At 39.7% G+C, this 18,185-nt stretch overlaps 1 protein-coding gene across 14 annotated transcripts in view; it reads left to right on the top strand.

Moving 5' to 3' along the window:
* Positions 1-425: 425 nt before the first annotated feature.
* ABI2 (abl interactor 2) overlaps positions 426-18,185 on the top strand; it is a 65,871-nt gene continuing 48,111 nt past the window's right edge. For all 14 annotated transcript variants that reach the window (XM_033064508.2, XM_033064507.2, XM_033064501.2 and 11 more), the window contains exon 1: positions 426-609. In XM_033064508.2, coding sequence (XP_032920399.1) covers positions 493-609 — 117 coding nt within the window. In that variant the 5' untranslated portion in view covers positions 426-492. The remainder of the gene's footprint in view (positions 610-18,185) is intronic.

The raw sequence follows: 18,185 nt of genomic DNA, 5'->3' as shown, positions 1-18,185 counted from the left end.
ACAGGAGCAGCGGGGTCTGGCGCTCACACGGCCCCCAGAGCCCCCAGGGCTATCGGCAGAGGTGGCCGTAGCGCTGCGCGCTATCAGCAACCCGGCAGCGAGTGAATTAAGGCAGAACGATCTCCAAGGAAGCCAAGACTCCCCGAAAGGAGTGCACGCGTAGCTATTTATTGTTTCCCGGGACAGCGGCAGCGGGGTCCGCCCGCGGGCCGTGCCGTCCCTCCCCCTCTCCCGCCGGAAACGCCCCCCGCGCGCGGCCGGCGCGGAAGTGGGCGCGCGGGGGGCCGCGCGGGGCGGCGCATGCGCAGGAGGCGGCGCGCGGCCGCGCCCCGCCCCCGCCGCGGTGGGGGTCTGGCGCGCGCTCCGTGCGCGCGGCGCGAGGCCGGGCCCGGGCGGCGGGGGCAGAGCCCGGGGGGGGCGGGGGAGCGCGCGGAGCGGGCGGGGGGGCGAGGGACGGACACACGGACGGACGGACGGTGAGAGGATGTGAAGATGGCGGAGCTGCAGATGCTGCTGGAGGAGGAGATCCCGGGGGGGCGCCGGGCCCTGTTCGACAGCTACACGAACCTGGAGCGGGTGGCCGAGTACTGCGAGACCAACTACATCCAGGTGCGTGCGGGCCGCGGCCGGGCCGGGCGTGCCCTCACGGCCGTGCCCGCGGGGCTGCCCCGCTCGCCGGGCCCGCGGGCAGCGCCGGCTGCTGCAGCCTGGCCGGGGGGGAAACCTGCTTCACCTCCAGCGTGAACTACCCCGGCGTGACGAGGCATTTAAATATGCAATTGATTCCTAAATTGAATTCCTTCCACTTTGTGCGTGAATGTTTATTGCCTGCCGCCCCTTTTCGTTCCCTCCGCAAATTCTGATCTCCTTTGCTGCCAGCGCTGAGGTGGTGTGATAAACCGAGGGCACAGCTGACTCCTGCAAATACAGTGTTGGTGCCTGTTAATTTAGAGCAGAATGACAGTAGGGCTATGTGTCCGTTTGCATTTCCCTTCTGAAACAGCTCTGTGGAATTCCGTAGGAAGGGCAGCTACCAGGTGGATGCAGGATGGAAGCGTGATGTAGTAGAGCTGGTACAGAATTAGGGAGAAAGAGATGAAGTGCAAGTTGCTACCGCATAATGTGGTTTTTGCGGTGCCTGCTCTAAAACCAGGCTGGTGTTAGGACTCTGCTTTTTAAATTTCTCTTTCTAGTGGAAAGAAAGGCAAAATATTCTCGGTTTAGTTTGATTACTGAAAACTTTGCCCCCAAACACCAGAAGACACCCTAAGACATGTCTGAGTCTGCAGGAGAGAAAGGTGAGGAGGATGACATGGATTTATGGTGTCAGTGCTGAGAGAATTCTGAGGTGTCCCAGAATTGTTTCTGAATTCAGTCTCCGAAGGGCAGAGAGCTTGTGTGCTTCCAGAGGGCAGCTAGCGATGAGATGTGTGGTGAGACTGTTCTGTCAGTGAAAATGGGAGAGACTATTTAACCAGAGGCAGAGAATACTTAAAATGTCCCTGTAAAAAAGCTTTCACTGTTTCTTTTGAATTGCTGAATGACCAGCTGTCCTTTGCAGAGAAGACTTTGCACATTTGGGTCATTTACAAAACAGGTCAATTACAGTAAAATCATATAGGTGTATTTTATTATGTAATAACTTTTCTGATGTTGAATTAGTGTGACTTGGGTTTTTTAAAAGATGTGTTGGAATATTTTCCTGCAGTTATGACCTACACATACATGTGTTGAAATTTCTGCTTTTTTTGAAAAGTGATTTTTCTGGAATATGGGAGAGGAGTATTGGAAGGCCATATAGGAAGAACTGCATGTAGTTGGTTTTTTTCCTTTGACTTTTTTTTTTTTTTATTCTTTGTATAAATCAAAGTTTGCAAAATCTCTATGGGAGAGCTCTACTTTTAATGTCTTAATGAAAACTGCAGAAGACGACTCCATGCTGCTTTTTGCAAATAGAGAATGAAAAAAAGATGGTTATTGCTTCAGACAGCACCCAGTCCATAAGGACAGTCTAGGATCACAGGAGATGGATACAGACAGATGGTGAATGAAGGAAAAGAATAAGGCACTCTTGGTCAGCCTGATGGATTCTGACCACCACAGAGCAGTATCCTGACTGCTGGCCATTTGTCCAAGCATCGTGACAACACAGAGCTTTAAGGGGGAGGTGAGAATTCAAGAATGAAATGGTGGTGTGAGCGTTGACTGTGAGGTGCAGTATGGCTCACAGCATCAACATGCTTAAATTTTTAAGCAAGTGGGGAATGGAGGACATCAGCCAACAAAAGGCTCTGTCTTTTGGAATGCTGTGAGACATCACAGAGTGGGTTTGTTGTGGAGAAGAGGTTCAGTGTGAGGGGATTCTGGATTTAGTGATGTGAGTGTCCTAGTAACAAATCTGTCAGCGAGCTTGCCCCACCTTCACAGTGTCAGAGCTACATAAACTGCTGCACCAGATCTCTGTAAAGAGCTGGTTTTTCTTCTCTGCAGGAGGGGAATAGATTAATGGGAATAACTGTCGGTTAGTTGGTGATTCGTGGTTTTGCTTCTAATAGTATTTATTAATCCAAAGTTATGTCTGAAAGAAATCCAAATTATGTTTAGAATAGTAGCCTTGAATTTTGTGGGGAAGATGGGTTTGTAAATGTTCTGAAATGCATGGAAGAATAATCGCCCAGGAAGTCATGTAATGAAGATGAACTAATTCTACTGTAATCCTGTAGTATTTCACTGCTGACAGAAGATTTGTTGTGGATAATCTTGAGATCTAAGGGAGGCTCAGAATGTGACTGAGACCTGAAGTTTATCTGCAGGATGATAGGTGCTGTGGTGATGGGGACATTGAAGGACCTTCGTTGACTCTATTACCTATTTAAGTACCCAAGCCACTCCCTTTCTGTGCCAGTTGCTGCTTTGAAGTTTTATTGTCCAGTACAAAAACTGTTGCAAAGACCAGTGAGACATAGGCCAGTGTAACAGAATTTGAAGTTCAGTGCTAAAGTGAATAGGTTTTTTTCTCTTCCCCTCCCACCCAGCAACATAATTGCAGCTTCAAAATAATTAAACATACAATCTCATACATGAAGAAATTGCTAGTTCATAGTAGTAGAGCTGTGGCAATTGCAACTCATTTGACTTCTGCTTATGAAGTGAAAAATCTATTCTTATAAATTTTGTCAGTGTTTATCCAAATTATGATTGATATGTAGCTCTATTACTTTAGCAACAGGGAATGTTACATAAAATGTTATCCTTCCCTTGAGTCTGTGATATGGTAGTGTATCAGAGAATGTCAGCTTTAAATTTTGTGGAAAATTATAGGAAATACAACAAATGTGTAGCAAATGGACCTACAGCAGTGAAAGAGAAGACCTCTGTTTGGGGGGGAAAGTTTCTTCATGTCAAAAGCATCTTATTCTTCTAATAACTTGGAGAAATCATACATATTTTTATGTCTTGCTGCTTCTTAAAGAGAAAGGGAAGAAAAACTTTTTTGTTTTGTAGGGTGTTTGTATGGTATCTGACACAATATCAATCACAGGTTGAATTTTATATGGTCTGTTCAGTGCTTTATGTACAGTGCTGTGTCCTCTCTTACAAGTTCAGTCTCAGTATAAATGAGCAACAGGGTAATTCTATAAAATTCGATTATTTGATGTACTTGATATTTGCAGTCTACGTTGATTTATCCGGTCTTTAATAAAAAGCAGATAAAAGTTATATTGTGCAGTGTGCTGTGTTTACAAAATTTTCATATTCCTGCTTAATTTTGTTCAGGAGAATCATAAAGTAAATTTCTACTTATGATAGTATAGGTAACAAGACCATACAATTATGTGACTTGCACATCTTGTTACTGAAATAGCGAGATAAATTCCAACACTGGCTTGCCCTGTTTCTTTGAGCTTGTTCTGTATAATTGTATTCCAGAATAATCTTTAGTTTGTTTCTCATTATCATAGCTCTTTTTAAAAATCAGCTTTTCATTTTGTGCAGTGTATGGAGCTTTCAAGAGTAACTGAATGCTTATGTCTAACTCTTATTGAAAGAGTTAGAAAAAATTACCAGGTGGCGACATTTCAACCTGTAAGTGTCTGGTGCGCAGAGATTTGATGGGGGGGAAGGTCCCTCCACCACAGCATGCAGAACTGAGTGAAAAGCCAAGCCACTGTCCCCTGCCCTGCCTTCAGAAGGAACCTCTGATTTCTCTGATCCAGCTGTGTTGGCTGGATTCTTCAAAAAGGCTCTGCATTTTTAGTTATTCAAGTTTATTATGCTTTACTTGTCTGCTCTGGAGACTGAAAAGGAAGACGGAGCTTCTGATTTTCCTCCCTTCATAGACTTTATGTTGCCATAACCGTTTGCATTTTATATACAGAAACACACTTCTGATTTTTGTGAGGGGAAGGGTAGAAAGATTTTTATTCTTGTTCTTAGTAATCCATCCTGCTGATTACTAGAAATAGCCTGCTTCCATTCCTTTAGATAGCTTTATTTAACTAAAGATAAAGGTGAAAACTACTTCTTTCTTGATAATTTTACTACAGTCCATAGATCTCATAAGCAAACCCAAGTGGCTGTAGATTTGGAAGCATCTTCAGTAGGCTGAACAAGAGAATAAGGCATCTAATAGCATATTAGTTTTAAATTACAGGAATGCCAATCTTTACAGACAGCAACTTAATGATTACGGCTTTTGTAATGGGAAATTTCCATGGAGTCGCTTGTAATGACAGGTATTGGTATATAACTTGTGTAATTATACAGGGAATTGCAGGCATTATGCTTTATAAACAACTTCAAGAATGATCTCTCTTCAATTTACTGAAGATATGTATTACCTTAACAGAGGTGACTGAGTTAGATTCTTAAAATCTATTTAATTATCAGAGGTGTGAGTATCAGAGAAAAGTTGTTTTCACTTTTTCTGTTCCCTTAGCTTGTTTACTGTATAATTCAACTTCAGCAGAGGGGTGATTAATCTTGGCACTGATGGAACACTTGTTCTGCGGGCGTGAAAGCGGATATTGATTAGCTCCAGTGAATATTAGTCCGGAGCTTCAGGAAGATCATAACAGGTTGAAACTCTAACAAACCTATGAAGCTAGTAAAACAGTAGTAGTGACTATGTGGGCAATGTGCTATGCTGTCCCACTCCTAAATTCAGTGGATATTACATGGATATATCTTGTCCGTCTGCCTATGGTAGGACTTCATGAAAACCATGATTTTAAATTTGAAATATGCAGTGGTGGATTAAACTTGAAAATCAGCCAGGTGCCCACCAAGCTATTCTCTTACTCTCACTCCTCAGCTGAACAACAGGAGAAAGTAAGGAAAAACAAACCATCTCATGGGTTGAGTTAAGGACAAGGAGGTCACTCACAAATTACTGTCATAGGCAAACCACACTCAGCTTGGGGAGTACCAATTTAATTTACTGCCAATTAAAAATAGAGTAGGACAGTGAGAAACAAAATCAAAACTAAACCGACCTTCCCCCAGCCCTCCCTTCTTCCCAGGTTTAATTTCACTCCTTCATTTCTAACTTGTACTTCCTCCCTCTCCAGTGGTGCAGAGGAATGGGGATGGGGAATGCTGTGGTTCTGTTATATCACTTTGTCTCTGCTGCTCTTTCCTCCTCACTGTCTTCCCTCCGCTCCAGTGTGGCCTCCCTCCAATGGGGTGCAGTCCTTCACAAAGTGCTCCAAAACACTCCACACAATCTCCACTTCAGTGCCTTGAAACACCTCCTCCCCTTCCTCCTCTGACCTTGCTGTCTGCAGGGTTATTTCTTTCACGTTTATCTCCTCTCACAGCTGCTTCGGTGTTTTTTACCCTTTGGTAGATACATTATCCCAGAGGTGCCATCAGCATCACTGACGGCTTTTGCCAGTGTTGGGGCTCTTTCGGAGCTGGCTTAGAACTGGCTCTGTCTGATGTGGGGGCAGCTCCTGATCTCTCACAGAGGCTGCTCCTGCAGCCACCTGGCTACCATTAAATGACTCTTTAGGTTTGGGAAGTTTAGTGAGGATAATCTAGAGCATGTTTCCTCCAAGTGCGTCAGTGAAGCTGGCAAAGATGTTGAAGGATTTATTGCTCAACCAGTCTACTTTCCTTTTTAATCACCTGTGCTGTGTTTTGCCAGGAAAGCTAATTTAATGCATTTAATAGTGCCACAAGTTCAACCTGGAGTTCAGGAAGTGCTGGATTGATCCTTTATTGAGTGGCTATGGAAATAGCATGAGCCATTTTATTAGTGGTAAGTGGAGTTGCTGATGGTAATATTGTATGTGTAGGTAGGAAAATAAAATTTGTAAATATGCAAGTTGCTAATATAAAAAAAATGTTCTAACACTAAATGCTGGTTACAAGTGGCATTCTAGTTGTTCCCTTCTGTAGTTTATTTTCAGATGTGGTTATTTAATTATATTGATCAAGAATTTTAATTCAGAGCAGCAAGCTTTTGCATCCTGCAGTTAATCAGCTCTCTGAAATTTATTGCCCATTGCTTGTGTTTTACTTGAGTTTACAGTTATTAATCTTTGTGGCTTAGTGCTGAGGCAGAAAGTGCCTGTGTAAGGCAAGAGCCTCTCCAGTCAGTGCTTTAAGCAAGTGAAATCTTACTCTGTAGTGTTAAGCAGAATATTTTCTTGATTAAAAACATTGATTTAAATACCATGTTTACAGTAAATTTATTCAGTAGAGTCTATGTCTAGAGGCTGATGGTCCTTTTTTAAAAAAAGAAAAGTTTCAAATGCTGTGTTTTCACACTTAATTGCACACCTGAAATTGACCTCTTGCTTAGTAATCTAAGTTTTGTAAATTTTGTTGGATATCCCTGCTAGGAACTTCAGTCATTGGGCCATTTTATGAAACAAAACTCTATGTCAGTAGATGAAACGTCATCACAGCATACTGAATTTAGGAGTATTTCCTCTTCTGAAGACTCTCACTAGTTAAGTTGGCAATTCTCTCTTGATGTGAATGAACTAATATGTTTGTTTTTTTCAAGTGAGTTGTGTCTGTTTCAGTGAGAAATCTTAATTTTCTGTTTCTCAGGTGCAACGACTAAGTTGTTCTGTCAAATTTATGTGCTCTGAAGTATAGACTATATAAGCTATTGCATTTTCCTGTAGCTTATTTCCCAGTAGATGTCATTGTAATATCTATTTTAATGGTATTTCAGTTTGAATAATAATAAATGCTTGCCTTATTATTATTATTATTGGTGTAGTGTTACCATGATGAAGTTGTTTTATGCTCAGTGAAGTGCAGGGTGAGGGACAAATACTACTGGGGTTTTTAGCAGCCTGTCTGTGTTGGTTATACCACCCAGTCAAAGCTAGCTTTGTGCCAACTCATAAATTTGCTAATTTTTTTCTTAAAAGCTGCAAATGTTTTTATTAGGGTATTCCATAACTTTGTTGTTCCCGCTGACAAGAGTGGCACCATTGCTTTGCTGAGGGATGGTGGGAGTGTGAAGTGGGGGAGGAGGAGGGAATGACTGAGGCAGTGAGCTGTTAGATGGACAATTTAAGGTAAATGAGAAGTTCATCAACATACCCAGGTATCAAGTGTGGTTATTTCAAAGTTTGGTGCAGCAGCAGTGCTGCTTTTTGGGCCTGAAGGTCTGTAGTGAGACTGTCAGGTGTTGTTTCTGTGGCCCCATGAAAACTTTGAACAGTGGGGCTGGTGCTTGTTAAACATGAGAGAGTTGGTACAGACAACCTGTAGGTAATATGGGATTTTAGAAAGTGGAATCTATGCTTGTCTTTCTGTAGAGTCTGTCTCATAAAACAGTCAAAGTCTCTTCTTGACGCTGCTGGTTTTGTCAGACAGGAATACACAAACTTAGCTGAAGTAGTACTTGAGTCTGATCTCTGTTCAACAAACAATATCTCTGTGTATAAAAAACAAAATATACAAAGCCATTTTTTACTGAGTAGTGTTCTATCAATTCAAAGCACACTGATTTGTCTTGATTCACTTTAATAATAATCATTAAATAGTATGTGTTCACTCAATATGCAGTGCACATCCTCTTTAAGAAGTATCAATTAACTTTAAGTGTGTCCTTTTAGATAGACTGAGCAATGCTGGGAATTGCAGCATTTGGAATTCACTTTAATTTTTTAACTAGGTGGCAACTTTGTAAGTTGGCTTGAGAAGTGGAGCTTGTTCATAGCTTTCTGTGTGAGGCAGAGTGTGTGCTGCAGGTTGTGGAAGTGTGTTGTCTATCTACTTTTAATTGGGTAAAAACCATAGGTCTGGTGCAACTTGAGGGAAATGTAAAATTATGTTAAATATTCCCAATCAATGACTATTTTGAATAGCCGTTTGTATAGAGGGTCTGTGGAGGGACAAGCCAAAAGGAGATAAAAAAATCTTATGCATACTAAAGATACCCTACCATTATGGAAAGTTTACAGTAAATGTCACTATTTCTAAATATATCAGAATAGAGAAATAGTAGAAACAAAAACCAGCCTCTTATCCCCCACACTGCTAACAGCAAAAGAAAAGGCTGAGGTGGATGACGGGCTTCAGAGACACTGAAAAATGCCAATATGAGCAGACGCTCAAAAAAGGGATGGTTATTTTTGACAAAGAAACAATGTATTGTTGGATTATTCTAATAATGTTTTGAAAAGTGTGAACTATGTACACTGGTTTCTCATTTTTCTTTGGTAGAGTACAGGGATACTAAAGTTTGTGAGGTAATGCTACTTAATCTATGGAATTATTGCTATGAGCTAATGCTGAGGATTTAATGGTATTCTAGAAAGGCTAGACATTTTAAATAAATAATGAGAATATAAGCAGTTCTGTCTTTTCATATACTTTTCCCTTGCTTTTATTTCATGATGGAGTTTTATGTCTCTTATATGAAGTATTTTGCACTGTCCACTGTAATGGATTTCACTGGTTTATTCGGACTATTACTTCTATTTAGTACTGTATTTTCTGTATCCTGAATATGCTATATCCTGGTTCCTTTGAAATGGTTTTTGCACAAATTGGTGTTGAATTTGCCTTCCAAGGAGAGGGAATTAATATGTTGAGTTACTTATACCAATTTAATAAGATCTAGATAAATCTCGTTTGTGTGGAAGAGAGCCAGAGGTTTTTGTGTGATGGAGTATATATGTGTGTGCTGAAATGGTGGTAGTAACATTAATGGGCTTTTTCCACCATGACTAATAACTAGTGAACTGGGAGTGAAAGGAGTTGTAGAGAAGAATGAAACTGTGACATTGCAGTTATTTGTGAGAAATCAATCTGCAGTGTGTTCTGATACACTCAGTTTTCTCGCTTTATTCATCTGCTAGTGATCTCAGAAATTAGCCTCAAAGATTTAGCACTATTTGTGTTCGTGTCCTCAGAGATGCGATGCCCATCAAGTGACTCTGTCTCAGAAAGGGCAGAATGATTGAGCATGCAGCATCTCTGGATCAAAGAGTAGTGTGTAATCAGCCTAAATTAGTGGGGATGTTAGTTTTGCAGCATTTCTGTCACATTGTGAGTGCACTGCCGTAAGAGCAGTCTGTTCTTTAAAGAAGGAGGTAATTCTTGACTATATGTGTATTTGTATAAATTAATCAGTTTGGATAATAGAAGGTAGGAAATTATCGGTAGACTCTGAGTCGCTATTATATTTCTCTGGTGTGATAATAATTAGTTTAAATCATCTCCAAATTGAGGACACTTCTATGACCACTTGATGGAATGAGTTAATAAAACTATTGTAAATAATTCCCATTTTATTATCTGCTTAAAATGCAATTTTTGTATTTTCTAAATATGTATGCAAGTCTTTACATTTATTGGAGTCGGTAATTCAGTATATGCTACAAATACATCCAGTTTTGATTACTGGAGCAAGAGGGAGGGGTAAGCCTCTAATTTTTGTTTTTGTCATTTGTATACTCCTCTGTCTAACAAATGCAGGTCCTTGGAAACAGAACTTTTTACTGTGATGAACCTCTTACAGATGTTTGTACCATTTTAAGACCCTTCATTTATGTAAGGCTTATAAATGGTATTCATTATGCAGGACAGGCTCTTATGAATTGTCTCATTTGATCAGCAGTTGGATAAGTAATGCAGAGTTACAACTTATTTAACCGTTTATACACATATAAAATATTTTTTAAATTAAAGAACAAGTGGGGAATACAGTGCCAATAACCCACTTGTCCTCTGTAAAGCCTGTGCTTCAAAGTTCTCCAAAGAGAAGGGGATTTCCCCTTGTTTTCTTATGAGCAGAGGTGAATATTTTCTGTGTGTTTTACTTTCCCTGAAATTTTCTTATCTTCTTTTTAGTTGTATCTTTTGGTAAGGACACAGAGAAGAATGAGAGATTTATTTGCCGCTAGTAAAGGCTCAGACTACTGAACTGTATTACATTTAGCTTCTTTTCTAAAGAGCATGGTTAACTTTGTAACATTCAGTCTGTAATCTTAAGTTAAATTTTGTGTGACACAGTACCTTTAAAATTAAAAACATACTTAAGGAAATTGCTTTTCTGTTTTAAATTAATTTTACAAAAAGAACCCTAAACCAAGCAACAATTTCTTCCATTTTCTGTGCTGCTCTTGAGGCTGTGCAATGATATGGGCAGCAACAGGATTTTCTGTGGAGCTGGCTTTTTCCATAAGTAATGTGATGTGTTTTATCATTTGAGAAGAAAGCTGTTTTAGAGATTAAGTACCAGTTTTAGTTCTGCAGTTTGGCTTGGGGGTCTACTGCAGTTACTATATGAATATTACTTCAGTTCCCTTTCTCATGAAGGAGCCCAAAATGCTTTTCTTGATTTTTCAAGAGTGAAACGATAGTCTTCCTGTGGTGGGCTGATTTGACTTTAATTTTCAGGAGTCTTGGCACTACCACATGGTAATTGCCGTACTCAGGGAAACTCCCAGGGCCTCTCTGAAAGGCCATCATTTTGAAAATTTAAAAATTTATTTTATATTGGGGATGGCAATGTTAAGGATTTCAATCTCTCTGGAGATGGAAATGCAAGGATTAATGAGCTTTTGTTTGTTTTTTTGAAAATATTGTATTCATGTCTCAAACTGTTTTTTTAATGTGTGCTAAACAAGTAAGTGCCTCTGCACAGACCAAATCCCAACTTGAGCTGGCAGCTTCTTATACCATATTCTGTTGATTTTAAATAACACAGCTCTTATGTGATGTCATCTCTAGATCTTGTACTTTACAAATCAGGGTGAATACAGCTTTTGTGTGCAGAGGAAGGAGTTTCTTTTGGTCTGGATTCCATATGCCCTTAAGGCTCCGAACACAGTTCTTCAAGAATTGTTTTCATGGTTTTCTTTGACTAATTGTAGGGGGAATATGAATTTTTTTCTGGGTTTTAGGGACAAACTGTTCAGTGAAATGACTGGAAGATGATGAGTGATACAAACAAAACTAATTGCCTGTGTCTAGGAAGGTGGAAGATTATGCAGTTGGTAGATCTTCCTTCTTAAAGAAGGAGAGAATTGCTTATCTGAAAAACAGCTTGAAAATTTGTGCTATCTCTGTGCCTCTTTGTCTTAAAACCTATGTGGTGAAACTCTCCAGCATAGTTTTATTTATTGCATAGCTAGATGGAGAGGTGATATTATTTAGGCATTCTTGTCAAATGAGCAGGCTGTTCATGCAGCACTTTTAATTCATGAAGGTGTAGAGAAAACCCTTCTTTCAAATGGTAGTACAACTTGCTGAATATATAGCTGTAGCAATCTGGTAAGCCAACTTGAAAATGAATTCACATTAAAAAGAAAAATACAAGGCAAGAGAATCTTTTATGACATAGAAAATGCATTCAGCAGTTGAAATGTTCTTATTTTTGTCATTTTGCTTCTTTGATGGTTCTATTTTTGTGACAACAAATTGCTCAGAATTGTCAGAACAGTAGCATTAAAATTTGGTGAATAAGCAAAGGTTGAGACTCAGTCTGTGTCATAATTATGGTGAACGTAAAACAGTTGTGGGGATTCTTCATATCCTCTATTGGAACATAAAACTACTGTGAGAGTAGTCTTAATGTTCTTTCACAAGTCTTCAATGTCGCTTTCAACTTGGATGCTGTAACTTTTCCTGGCTGCGGTTTGGTGCAGCGCTGCACAGGTGCTGCTGTGTTACCTGGCTGCTGTGAGCAGCTGCTCCATGGCAGAGCAGTGCGTGTGCGCTGGCTGTGCAGGTGGGCTGGGCTCCTGCAGCACTGCATGCGACACGTGCAGCCTGCAGGGTGTGTTCTGGGTCTCAGCTCTGGTCATTGGGAGAGTTCCCAGCATGTGGAAAGCTGTCTGCTCCTGCTCTACTTAGAGATGATGAAATTTGGCCTATGTGGGGAACAGTACGATAATTCTTAACTGTGGGATTAAAATGACTCTTTCCTGAAATGCTTGTCACCAAATTTAGATTGTATAGCAGGAAGGAAGTGTTTCTCCTGTTTGAGACAACCCCAGTCTTTATATGACTTTTCTTTGAAAATTATTTGAAAAAAAAAAGATTTTTTTAAACTGTTGCATTTCACAAAATTAATTATTAGCAATTTTGTTGGGTGAGGAGAATAATGGATTAATTTACTTCATGAAAATTCTGGTCATGAGTTTTATTGGGCTACTCTGGATCTGGCTGTTGTAGGGGAAATTATTTCCGTGACTAATGCTGTCTTCTCTGTCCAAGATGAATGCTTATGAATCTATAAATATTGAAAATAGTAAAAATTTCATAAATATGGGGGAGGAAATGTTGTTTAATTGCTCTTAAAGAAATGCATCTTGTCTGATACAGGATTGTCTAAGGGATGTTTATGAAGGTCTTGGGCAGAACAGCACCAGTAAGTGCTGAAATCAGTATCTGAACAAGTCTAAAAAGGCCTGGTGAAAATCTGGCTCACATTAGATAAATAGAGAAAAGAAAAAAGTATTGCTTCACACTTTTTGGTAAAATAACATAGTGCCTGCAGATGCTTCAGTTGTTAAAAAAGTGCTTTAGTGGAAGCTGAGGTCTGAAACATCATTAATATGTGTGCAGAGGTGGGCAGCTGTGAATTTTGGAGCACTGCAGATGCTCTTCTATACTACTTCGAGAGTGTTTGTCTGATTCATTCCTCTGTCCTTTTCTGAAGCTTTTATGGTAACACCTTTTTCAGGACAGACTTTGTAGAACTTCTTGTGCTGTTATATGTGGGGCTTATTTTTCATTTTAGAATTGCTTCCAGGTACACAGAGCAGTCTTCTGTTGGATCCCAAATAACCTGACTGATTTTTTGGAGGTACTCTGATAGAACTATGTCCTTAGCTGCTGCTGCTATAATGTCATGCTTGCAGATTTTCTCCTGGATGTTGGCTGGGATATTGCTGAACTTCTGTTTTTCAAAATATCTTCACATGTAATTTTGTGTGTTTTTCACATGAGTTATAGGTAGCCGTTGTCTTCAGTTGACATCTAAATGTTAGAACAAAGGAACTGAAACATTTTAGAAATAGAAGCTCGTTTGGTACTGCAGTCATTCTCACGGGGTTTGTTATATTCATTTATTAAATGCTTTTGATTCAAAGAATGTATTTGGTGCGTATTCTACTTTCTTTGTGTGGAAAAGTAAAAACAATCTTGTAGAATTTACAGAGCTTCTGCCAGGGAGGTCCAGTTCCACTAATTTGGCTATTAGGTAATGCTAGTGCTTTGTTTTGAGAAAGCAGATTTAAACATTTACTGTATGAAATTCTGATATTGTTCTGAAGGAATTTTTAAAAAAATCTGGTTTCTTCAAGCTCATCCTGATTGATGTTCTGAATGATGGGCTCTTATTCCTGGTAGTTTGTGTGTTTCAAGTCCTGGCTTTTCTTTACCAGACAGAAGACTCTCCGTATTGTTGGAGAGAAATTCTGAAATGGCTCAGTGACCTGCATCGTGATTGCTTTGCTTCACATCTGGGGAATGTTAGAACTATTGTGTGTGGAGAAAAACTGCCAAGGTTGGGTTTGGTTATTAAGCATATTGCTTTTGATACCTCATTGTGATACTTGCTAATTCTTTAAAAAGTAACTTGGTAATTTACAGAAAGAAGTACTATTTAAATTGTATGGAGGTTGCAGTGTTACAGTTGCAGTGAAGTTAATATGAAAAATCAAATGCACATCTTTTTATGCATGTAAAATGGCCATTTATTGTTTTTAGAAACTAAGTTACCACTTGCATGAAACAGTCTCTGGGTAAGAAGTACTGCTCTTACTGTGAATGTAGGTCGTGCTTAGAAAATGTGTGTGTAAAATAGAGATCTTGCTTGAAATAATTACAGAAGAGTTGATACCGTGCTGTTAAGTTGCATGATGCAGGTTGAATATAGCAACTTGGCTTGCTGTTCTTGAGCTACATAGCAATTGACAGAAGGTTTGCTTATAATTTTGAAGTAAATGGATCAAAACTGCTTATTAAACTGGGAAAAAGAATAATTGCTATTTTCAGTGCCTGCAGAAAAGGGTTTTTTTTTCTGCTTGTTTTCTGAGATTTTTAAATTGTAACAGCATAACAAAGTTTGAGTCTAGTTGAAATGAAAAACCTCCTGTAACCTTATGGTTTTTTGTTTGTTGATAACTTTCTTAAAAGCATGTTGCAAGAAGGGTTCTGAAAAATCTTTATTTCTAGCAGTTTACCCTTGGGAATTAGACTGGGACTCCTCAGTTGAGGAGATTACACTTATATTTCTAAAATGTTCTCTAGTAAGTGCAGAACAAAGATCTGGGCTTGGCTAACTGTCTCTGTATAAGAGGCCAGAATCCCATTCTCATCTGCCAATATTTTATTTTGTCCAGTGCTATGGTAACAGGAGCAAAAGGTTGTAAAAACATTCTTTGCCAGAAAAATGAGCAAATGGTTCTCTCAGGACATGTAGGGAACAAATCTACTTAATAAGAAGGCACTGGTTTTAATTTTCAGATTTTGGAGTGAACTTTAATTTTATTTCACTTTATCATGGTAGTTTGTTTAGTTAATCTCCATCCTTGGTTCAGTTATGACCTGGTATCGTTGAGTCCTACCACCACCTTCAGCAGGTGGCTTGTTGGCTTTCAGCAAGGTGAACATGGATATCAAGAACAAATCAACCTGTTGTTGATTGCTTCTGCCCTCTTTCTGGCAAGCCTTTACAGGGACAGCAAGGAAAAAGTTGTTGTGAGTTGTGTGGGCTGTTGTGATTTTTCAGTCAGTCAAGAATATGTCGGTGTTAGGGGTGCAAATGTGTGTTTGAGGTGATGGGACTCTGGCACGTGTGTAGCACTGCAGGGGTCAGAGACTTGGGCCTTTAAGTGATTCTGCAAAAAAGAAAGAGGGACAAACTGGGCAACCTTACATGGAGGAATGAGGGAAACCTCTCCTGGTTCTTCAGTTCTGTGCTGTAGAGTGATCAGGTACCACTGCAGCTCACCCAGGCTCTGCTAATTTAGCATAAATCTCTAGGTTTTTGGGTATGCTGCCAATGGTTCTTTTGCCTCCTAAGGGAATATTGCATATTGTAGCTATTGTGTGAAGGTCTCTTATTTTGATCTGTACTTTTTCATATAAAATAATTTATGGGTTTTTTTCCTGTTTTGTTAGATTGTGGATATGAATCTGAAGACACTTCATTTCTTTCATTATGTCTGAATTTGTAGCAACTTTAAAACATACAAAGTAAGAATAACTTCAATTTTAGTATTAGTTGGTTGGTCAGTGTTGGTTGGAATGTGTGCAATCCAAATATCTTTATTTCTTATAAAGGTAATAGTGGCTATGCAAATTGCTACCCCCTGTTAGTTTAAACCCTCTGTCTGCTGTCTTTGAAGGCATACTCATGTTACCTGGTAGCTATGCCTCTCTACTTCTCTTCAAGCTTTTTTTAGCCATACTTACCAAACGTGGTTAATTGAAGGTATAACTTCCAGTGTGATAAAATTTTGGGGCTTGCTCGTGTGAGGAAGTAGAGGAAGTGAATAGCAGTTGAAATACTTGTATTAGTTAGGGTGGTGATGTGGGAGGGATTCTGAGGATAACAGGACTGCATTTGCCGTGGATAGGCAGGAAAGGCTTCCCAGCAGCTTGTGTTCCATGAGCTACCTCCGTCTTTTTGAGTGCCTAAGGAAGTGGGACGGTGCTGGAGCTCCGTGTTGCTGTGGTAACTGATGTGGGTGTTATCTGCACACCTGCCAGCCTCTCTGGGAGCTATTGGCCAAAGAAGGATGTGTGCTGCAATTACACCCTGGCAGTTACAGGTGCCCTGCATCTGGCTGTCCAGAGGGGTACATTAGCTGTGATGGTGGAGGATACGGCTGCGTGTCCTACTTAGCTTTCCTTGCTATGAGCTTGTGATGTCTGGCAGCGGACACTTGGAAGCAGAATCTGCTTCTGCTGCCACAGATCACTCTGCCTGTGATTCTAAATCAAAGCCATTAGCTGACCTCAATCGCTGCTATGTAATGAACTGAGAATTTATAGTGAAAGGAAGAAACTGGCAAAATTGGGAAATAACTCAGTTGTTACATAAACCCCTGGGACTAGAGAATATTTTGTAAAGCTGAAGTAGATATCCTTTCTTAAAAATGATAGATTTGGTCAGATTTCAAGAAACAGAGATAAAAGTCTGTTCATCTGATATGGATAATAGGGAAAAAATTTTGTGCAAATAGCATTTTTGTACAGCACAATGTAATTACTATATGTTTGTTTGTAGTTTTTACTTGTGAAAGCCACTTTGCATATGAAGTGATTTTTACTACCACTTGCTTTATTTTTATTAAGTATCTGTAAAATTTAATTTGATTTTACCAGTGATTTTGACTTGTAAACTCAGTGAAACCTCTGCATATTAAAGCATCCTTGGTGAATGAAGAGTTGTAGAACAGCAGATATATGAAATAATAGAATTAAGCCTGTGGATCTTTGCTGTTTCTGAGGTTCTTCATTCAGTGCATTGTATTGGCCCAGCCTCTTATGGCCATAAATGTGTTGATACTGTGCTGCTATTAAAGCCAAAATGGGCCTTGTATCTGGAACTCCAACAATAATGATCTTGTTGTAGGAACTAGAAAACGACCCATTTCTCTCAGCTATGTTATTGCAGAAGAGCTACCAGAGTAGGCTGAAACCTCCATTGGTTTCACAGACTGAGCAGGGGAGTAGGTTCCCTCACTGCTGCTTCCTCTGGAGCAAGAGCAAAGTCTCATGCTATGCAGCAGTGATGAACAACTAGCAATATAACTACATATTAACTGTATTTTAGATGTAAATGCATTTGGATGCTAGCATGCTGTTTTTGTGATACAATTTGTGATGCATCATTTTAAACTGTGTTGCTGATGTGTTGGAAAACTTTTTTTTTTTTTCCCTTGTCTAGTGGGTTTGTGTGACTACATCATGCCCTATTATTTTTGCATAAACAGCACTTTGGCTCTATTGTCAAGGAGCAGGAACTTGCAAGGTCTGATGAGAACAGGACATTTGTGTGTGAAAACTAGTCTGCTGTGCTTGTGAGTGTATGGAAATAAATGCAAAGTTTGGTGATGGTTGAGGGAAACAGATAACTGGTTTGTTGCAGTGATGCAGGCAGCATGGGAACATTGGTGTGGGTGAATAGCTGTCAGGGTAGCTGTGCTAGTCCACAGCTCCCATTTGCTGTATTTTTCTCTTGGGTAAAGTAGACTGCTGTTGCTGTCATGGATCTCAAACCAGTGAGCTAGTTTTACCCTCCCTGGTGCCTTGAATGCAGTTTGTATTTTAAAAAGCAGCTTTTCCTTTTAGGAGGTTAGGTTCTGTGTGTACTTCTTTGAAAGATTGCTTTCCTAGCTGTTAATCAAACCTGTATTTTGAGGCTCAGCACAGAGCTAAAAACATCAAGTAAATTTACGGCAGTGAAAACAAAAGACTGCAATTTAATGCAAATGACCTTGTAGAGACTGCAGCAGATTGTTGTTACTGAGTTTAAGATAACAAGTGTGACCACCTAACTTATAAGCTATCAAGAAGTTCTAGTGACATTTAGTGAATCATTACAGTTTGGAAAACACAATAACTTGGTGTCAAGGACTTTACTAGAGTATGAATGCTAAGAATATATTCTTTAGCTAGCATGCTTGCTATTAGTATGCAGATAAAGATAAATTATTATTACAAATAATTTTTTAAAAATGGGAATAACT

Source organism: Catharus ustulatus, chromosome 7 (assembly GCF_009819885.2).
Source record: "Catharus ustulatus isolate bCatUst1 chromosome 7, bCatUst1.pri.v2, whole genome shotgun sequence".
Taxonomy (NCBI): domain Eukaryota; kingdom Metazoa; phylum Chordata; class Aves; order Passeriformes; family Turdidae; genus Catharus; species Catharus ustulatus.
Note: the sequence above shows the minus strand (reverse complement) of the source record. Positions and strands in the feature narration are given on the sequence as shown.